Source organism: Motacilla alba, chromosome 9, assembly GCF_015832195.1.
Source record: "Motacilla alba alba isolate MOTALB_02 chromosome 9, Motacilla_alba_V1.0_pri, whole genome shotgun sequence".
Classification (NCBI taxonomy): domain Eukaryota; kingdom Metazoa; phylum Chordata; class Aves; order Passeriformes; family Motacillidae; genus Motacilla; species Motacilla alba.
The window spans coordinates 25,265,245-25,272,979 of NC_052024.1; the positions used below are offsets into that span (position 1 = coordinate 25,265,245).

Sequence of the window (7,735 nt, forward strand, 5' to 3'; positions counted from 1 at the left end):
TGAAAATAAAATTAAAGAATCATGATTTTCAGAAACATGACTGGTGACTGCTGAATCTGCAAATTACACAAGCTACCTGGTAGCTTTGAAACGTTAAATAATAGCAGCCCAATTTAGACTTCACTGTCTAAATATATTACTAGAGTTAGTTCATAAATAACATGACTAGAAGCTGAGCTACCAAGCAGGTGTGAAATCCTCTACTCTGATTTGGAATCTTTATTGCAACTTGAAGACAATCAACAAAAAATCAAACATATTTTGGTTGAACTCTAACACTAATGGGCTCATCAGCTTCCCATTCATTTCAGATGGATGCATTTCATTTTGTGCTAGTAAGAATGTTTAACTGGGACCTCCTACAGACCAGGAATAAACAGAGAAGTGACCCTCAATGGCACTTTCAGACAGAAGAGAACCTTTTCTCTTTCCCATGGAAGAGTCTCTGGAGGCAAGCCAAAACCTCACAAAAAGCTTTAGCTATTTTAAAAGCTAAAAGCAACTTTAAAGGACTGTAACACATTGGTAGATACAGTGACATGAGAATATTTCTGGGATACATGGATGATGCTGTCCAAATTCAGAGGGGCAAAGGCACTGTGGAAACAAAATAGAGAAGAAAAACCCTTATGGAGTTAAGGTAAAAGATACAAATGAGCTCTTTTCCAAGTACCTAGTAATCCAAGCAATTAGTACTAAACAACACTCAATCCAGTGACAACGGAACTATGAAACCCTGAAGTGTGCTGCAGGGGTATCCATTATAAATACCTGGGGACTTAAGGAAAAGAAAAAGAAGGGGAAAGGGAAAGGAAAGGTCAGGAAAAGGCAGATTCATTTACTGCATACTATGCATAGGCATATTCAGGTATGAGATCTAAGCTCTTGAATTACAGCCACAAAGCTACTGACATGGACAGCCAGGCCACATCCCACCAGTGTGCACTGCCCAGGAATCACAACAGTCATCCAATAAAGCAAACCCTGCTCAAAAGCAACATGAGCCCCCCACCAACTTCAGTGTTAGGGAAAAATGAACAATTGCCTCGAAACACACCCTTAAGCTGCTGGTGAACACTCCTGCGACCCAGGACAGCCTTGGAGCAGCCAAGCCATCCTGCCCAGGGCCCAGTGTCAGTGCAGCAAACCAATGGCACCAGCCTCGGCTGTCGCAAAGGAACGTGGAACTAAATTACTGCAATGGAGACTTGGTGGAACCTGGAACAATAAACCCCAAAATCGCCAGTTACAGCCCCTTGCAGAAAAAAAAATGCAGCAGAGGCTGGTGTGTGAGACAGGGACGCACCCGTGAGCTCCGGGAGGACGAAGGGACGGGCGAGGCAGGCGGGGGCTCGACCCCTGTCCGAGGGGCGCGAAGGCAGGCGTGAGATTACAGAAACAGCACCAATGCGGCGGCGGCCGGGGGCCGTAAGGGCGCGGCGAGCGGGGCCCGGGAGGACGGGCGCGGACCCGCTGAGCGCGGGAGCGGGCACCGCTCTGCCCGCAGCCCCGGCAGCGCCGGCAGCGCCTCTCCCCGAGCCCCGGGGCCGCGGCCGGCCAGCCCCGGCCGGGCTGCAAGGCGCCTCCGCCGGTACTCACCGATCCCGGCCGCTCCCGGCCGCCGGCGGGGGCATCGGGGCGGCTGCACGGCCGGCCGGCCCTGCCGCGCTCTGCCCCGCGCGGTCCAGCGGGCGCGGGGAGGGTCCCGCACCGCCCGCTCCGCGACTCCACCGGAGCAGTGCCGGGACCGCCCGCACCCATCTCCGCCGGCCGAGCGGCGGCGGGCCCGGGCGGCGAGCGCCGGGCACGGGTCCCGGAGCCGGCCGCAGCCCCGCCCCGGCCCGGGCCCGCTCCCCCCCGGCCGCGGGGGCGGCGCCGGCCGCGCCCCTCCTCCCCCCCGCCCCCGGCGCGGCAGCGCAGGGCTGGGCTGGGCCGCGCCGCCGCCGCAGCGCTCGGTCCGCTCCGCCGCCGCACCGCCGGGACCGCCGCCCGCCCCGCGCCCCCGGCCCGCCCGCTGCCCGCTCGCCCTCGCCCGCCGCCCCGCGATCATGGCCGGCTGGCAGAGCTACGTGGACAACCTGATGTGCGATGGCTGCTGCCAGGAGGCCGCCATTGTGGGCTACTGCGACGCCAAGTACGTCTGGGCAGCCACGGCCGGCGGCATCTTCCAGAGCATCACGGTGAGCGGGCCCGCGGGAGCGCGGCCGGCGGGAGCGGGGCGGGGAGCGGGGCCCACGGGCCGCGGCCGGGGGCACCTTGCGGGCGGGGGGCGCGGGCCCGGCCGCCCGCGCCGCCTTTTTGTGCGCGTCGGGAGCGGCGCGGGGCCGGTGCCGCGGGCGGGGGCGGCGGCCGGCCCGGGGCGGGGGGCGCGGGCGGCGGGCCCGGTGCGGGGCGGGCGGCGGAGGAGGGCGGCTCGAACGCCGCCGCGCCGCCGGCTCCATGTTTTCTCCGCCAAGATGGCGCTCTGCCATTGATGCTCCCCCGCCCTGCCCGCCCGCGCCCCCGGCCCGCCCGGCTCCGCGGCCCCGCCGCCCCTCGGGAAGGGCCGTGCGCGGCCGCCGGCGCGGCTCCCCCGGCCCCACGCGGCCCCGCCCCGGGCGCGGCGGGCCCGGTCCCGGCCGAGGCGGAGCGGGGCGCCTGGGCCGCGGTCGGGGGGCCGGGCCCGCCGTGACGCTGCACTTTGCGGCCGCCGCGGTGCGGCCGGGCCCGCGCCGCGCCCCCAGGCTCCGCGCCCGGGGCCCTTCCCGAGGGGCGGGCGGAGGGGCCGCGGCGGCGGGAGCAGCCCGGGCCCCGCGGGCGGGCCCGAGCCCGGCTGATGCCGCGGGTGCGGGCAGGCCCCGGGCTGATCTCCCGGGACAGGTGCGGGCAGAGTCCGCGGCAGCCCGGGGTCAGGCTCCGACAGCCGCCGGGCGCCGTTTAACGGGCTCGGGCCCGCAGTCGCCGCGGCGCAGGCTCCCCCGCGCGCAGCGAGCGCGGAGCAGCGCACACTGCGCCTAACAAAGCCCTGTGTTCTGGAGCACTTCCTGCGGGGAGCGAGGGAAATCACCGGCCTCGGCCTCTCCACACGAGACAGGACCGGTTCTGTACAGAAATTGCAGCAATATACCCTTCCGTGCTAACTCTGAACTCTTTCCTTTGACAGCCAGGAGAAATAGATATGATTGTAGGAAAAGACCGAGAGGGTTTCTTCACCAATGGTCTGACCCTTGGTGCAAAGAAGTGCTCTGTGATCAGAGATAGCCTGTATGTCGATGGTGACTGCACAATGGACATCAGGACAAAGAGTCAAGGTGGTGAGCCGACATACAATGTTGCTGTAGGCAGAGCTGGACGAGGTAAGCACCCTTTTCTCTACCTTCAGATAGCTAAATTAGGAATGTGACCCTAAGCACAGACTCCAGCTATTAGGAGAACCAAACTCCTGTATTTAATGGCTAACTTTGGGAAGTGATGCAAGGGAGTGGATGGCAGTGCTCTAGCTGAGTTGTGACTGAGAATTACACTCGTCCCTGTTCCCCCCTGCATCCCAGCCCAGCACCAGGCTGTGCAGTAGGTAACAGGTCTGTGACAAGCAGGAAAAAGCAGGCTGCAGCTCCAGGCAGGCTTAGCTGGTATTCCATCACTTCATAGCTGAAGCTCAGGAGGAGTCTGGTAATGACAGGCAGTGACTACAAGCTTTCTCGTTGTAAGATGCTCCATGGAAAGTTTATTCTGCAGTGATGTGAATCTCATGTATGAGCTGCTCCTACTTAAAAAGTTCTACATCAACTCTTCTTGCACTTCCTATTGAGCCTGCTAAAGTCTGTCCAGGCAGAAAAAGCCTGTCCAGTTTGGTACCACTGAGAAATGTGCTTCGTTCTCAGGCACCTGCTCCTTGTGCTCTTCATTTAACTTCCAGTAAAATCTGTTATGGGCAGGCACTCATCTGGATATGAAATACTGTCTGGGAGTGGTGTGCCTTATGTTGGGAACACCTGGGCTAGCACTTTTGGGCTGGCTGTGGAACAGGTTCATGAGTGACAAGACTTTCACTAATAGGTGTAAAAGCAAAGGCAGAGCAGGTGTCTGTAGGCTAAAGCCCAGGGCAGGCATGCAGGAAGAGGGTTTGCAGCACTGAAGTGAAACAAGCAGAGTTCTGACTTGTGAAACGACAACGAGAACTGTCTTAAGCTTTTATGAGCAAATTGCTATGGAGATAGATTCACAGAGTCATTAAGGTTGGAAAAGCCCTCCAAGATCACAGAGTCCAATCCTTCCCCGGTGCTGCCAAGGCCACCACTGCCCACGTCCTCAAGTGCCACAACCACATGGCTTTTAAGTCCCTCCAGGGGTGGGGACTCAACCACTGCCCAGGGCAGCTGTGCCAGGGCTGGACAACCCTTTTGGTGAAGAAGTTTTCCTAATATACAACCTAAACTTTCCATGGAGCATCCTGAGGCCCCAGTGTATGATCATGTGTAGGTGGACTGGCTGCAGCATTCCCAGCTTGGTGAGCAGTCCCCTGGCCTGTGGCAGCCCAGTGCCATTGTGTCCCCCTCCCTGTTGGATGTCTGATGGCAGCTCACACTGGCTGTTGCTGGTGAGCCTCCAGTGTTCCTTTCACCAGATAATCTGGGACACCTTGCTGGAATGGAGGGACTGGGGAGAGCCTCAGTGTGACAGTTGTCCCTGTGTTTTGGTCTTATGTAAAAAGTGTGGTTTACAGTTGTGTTATTGCCTGGAAAGTCTCAGCCCAACTCACCCTCTGGGTTTTTTTACCAGCATCAGGGCAGGTACTCTGGTTCCAGATCATGGGAATTTTCTTTTGCCACTCTCCAGTCACACTTGCACACGCACTGCCCCCCTGCTCCTGCAGGTGATTAAACTGCCACCAGGATTTCCTTGCTGGGCGATCACTGATGGTGAGAGGCACTGTAATGCTTTTTTGATAGCTGGTGGCATTTTTCTTAGCAGTGAACCCTTAAAACTTCCACAGTTAGATAAAATCCCTGAGGATAGCTTGTACTTTTCTCCCAGCCCTTTCTACATCCGTGTTTTAACAAAACTGTTAAATTAGCTTAATACCCAAATACTAAATCTTGAATTTGAGGGTGTTTATTGCACTGCCTAAAACTTGCATTATTTCCATGTCTAACACACTCTTTTTAAAACTTTTTTTTCTTTTCTCTTTCAGTCTTGGTCTTTGTAATGGGCAAAGAAGGGGTCCATGGAGGCGGATTGAATAAGAAGGCATACTCAATGGCAAAATACTTGAGACTCTGGGTTCTAGTTGTTAGGCAGACTGTTAAGTATTAGGGGAAGATTGCTATTAAACTTTCCTGGCGGTGAGCTTTAAACCTTACATTCTGGAAACTTTACTAGCAATGCAGGGTGATGGGGTATGAACCTGTGTCTCCTTTGTATCCCTTTGTTGGTGGGGAAAGGTGTTATTTTTTTTTTCCCTTTAATTCTTTTCATTTCTGTTTTGTTTCCTTGTGTACTCCAGCATTGGTTATAGTCATGGGAAAGGAAGGTGTCCATGGAGGGACACTCAACAAGAAAGCATATGAACTGGCTTTACACCTGAGGGGGTCTGATGTCTGAGCAGCCTCTCCCCATGCACCTAGCAGCTGTCTGCAGCACCACCCGCTTGTGCTCAGTGCTACCAGACCGTAGATGGTAGTTTGTATTTTTTATTTACCCATTTCCTACTGTCATAACTCCAGTTCCCCCTTGTTCATCTCTGTAACCACTGTAGGTAACCGAGCCCATCTGGCACCACCATAATGATGATATGCATGATAACTTGAAACTTGGGAGGGGAACATGCCAAGTGTAGGCTCTGCTTCGTCTTAGCAATTAGTGTGATATTGACAGCTAAACCAACTGAGATACTAAACAAGGTGCCGATTGTACAATATAATTTGATCAATGCCTCTTCAGCACTTTGAGCAAGTCACAGCTCACTAGTCTTCCTTTCACAGAGCACGGTTGGGAGGAAAAAAGTGTGTGCATATCTTCATTTCTGTCCCTCTCTTTGTTTCTGTTTTTTAAACCCATGTGTTTGCTTACACCCATTTTTATAGTGCCTGGTTTGTTTAACCAATTTGCCACTCAAAAGCTATTAATGTCACATTAGTTTTGTCATTGCACTTCACTGTAGGCTTAAGTCTCTTACTTTTTCTTGATGTTGTCTGAAGGTTGTACTGCTTAACAAGTGCAATCACAAAACTATGAAAGGGTACAGATGTACTTCCTCCCATGACCTTAAACCACCATCCTAAGGACTCCCCAGACATTCCATCATTACAATAGCTCAGGCACTTTTTTTTTTTTTTTTTTTTTTTTGCCAGCTCCTGTTCTGTAGTTGACTTGTGCAAGGCTGCCACTGTGGCCATTAGCTAGCCTGGTATAACCAGCTGGAGTGTGTCTGGTTTCAGTTTCTCATAGGACCAATTTTAATTTGCAGCTTGGGGGTCGGGGGGTGGGGGGTGGTGTTTTTGTTTTTTTAATATGGAACTGCAATGTCATTGTGGAAAACTGCCCACCTTCAGCTACCCTGGGAGCTCTGACTGGCTTCAGTCTTTCTGCCAGATCACTCAGTGGTGCAGAGTTTGGCTGCTCTGAAACCACTGTTTGGATGAAGGTCGGTAGTTTGTAAGCTAAACTGTCAAAATACCATTTCAAATTTAAAAATCTTCATCTGGCCTGTCACACCCTTGCTGCAGAAATGATGGAGTGAGCTGCCTTGTGCACGAGTCATCTGAAAATGTCTGTAACCAAACTCAGTTCAGGCACGGTTCTGACCTGTATGTCCATTGCAAGAACTGCAGAACTCTGTATACTAAAGAATAAATGGGAGATGGTAGTGGTTGGAATAACTGACTTGGCTGTCTTGTGATGAATTTTTTAATATGTATTCTGTGCCATACTATTGTTAAAAAAAAAAAAAATGAACTGTTGCTATTGTGAGATGGATTTTAACTGACTCTGAGGGTTTCTTTTGACTGGCACTACCTTAGGGACATTCTAGTATTTGCTTCTATTGTTGGGCCTTGTGGATAATGTACAGATTTAAACAAATTCTTGTTGCTGATTTGTCCATTTCTTTCCCTGCACTTTGTTACATCTGGGATACAGTCTAACTCATCTGATTTAATATGCATTTCAAAAAATGCCATAACTATTAAAAACACCTTGTTTACAGACAGATGAAATAAATTTATTCCAACCAAACAAAATAAGACTGTTGGTAATTTTTCTGCCTCACACCCAGGAAATCCTCTGAGGCCCTTCAGTGCATGGCTGGCCACACTAGCAGCAGGTCTAGGTGCAGTTTGAAGTTTGGCAGGACAGTAGTAGTATGATAATATAAGCAGTATGATATGATAAGTAGTGTGATAATATGACTTCAGTCAAAAGCCAGGCAGTCTTTGGGGCAGAACTTAAATTAGGAGATGATTTCTCATCTCCTACTTCCACGTTTATCCAGCTCTCTGGTGCAGGGCTCCCCTGCCCTCTGAAAGCCCAGAACACCATTCCTCAACCAGCTGAAGGCAGCTTCGCATCGGACCTGGCAAAGGAGCCTGTGGGGCCTGCCCAGGTCAGTGCACCCAGGGGGGAAAAGTGCTCCCCTCACCCAGGGAAGGGGCACATTTAAGGTCACCATTACCTTAAAGGATTGCACCTGTACTTGTTACTTCTGCTGAGAACTCCTAAAACCACAGGCCCAAGGGGCTGTGATGGTGAAACCTGG

General features: G+C 53.3%; 1 protein-coding gene across 1 annotated transcript; it reads left to right on the forward strand.

Annotated features, from left to right (window-relative positions):
- Window positions 1-1,917: 1,917 nt before the first annotated feature.
- Window positions 1,918-7,220, forward strand: PFN2 (profilin 2). Its single transcript, XM_038145716.1, has 3 exons — window positions 1,918-2,180; window positions 3,143-3,335; window positions 5,174-7,220. Exons 1-3 carry the CDS (start codon window positions 2,049-2,051, stop codon window positions 5,293-5,295), a joined length of 447 nt encoding a protein of 148 aa, XP_038001644.1. The 5' UTR covers window positions 1,918-2,048; the 3' UTR covers window positions 5,296-7,220.
- The last annotated feature ends 515 nt before the right edge of the window (window positions 7,221-7,735 follow it).

Coding starts and splice junctions, on each gene's coding strand:
- PFN2 (XM_038145716.1), top strand. CDS start 2,049: ATGGCCGGCTGGCAGAGCTACGTGGACAACCTGATGTGCGATGGCTGC. Junction 2,181..3,142: donor GCATCTTCCAGAGCATCACG/GTGAGCGGGCCC, acceptor TTCCTTTGACAG/CCAGGAGAAATAGATATGAT. Junction 3,336..5,173: donor TGTAGGCAGAGCTGGACGAG/GTAAGCACCCTT, acceptor TTTCTCTTTCAG/TCTTGGTCTTTGTAATGGGC.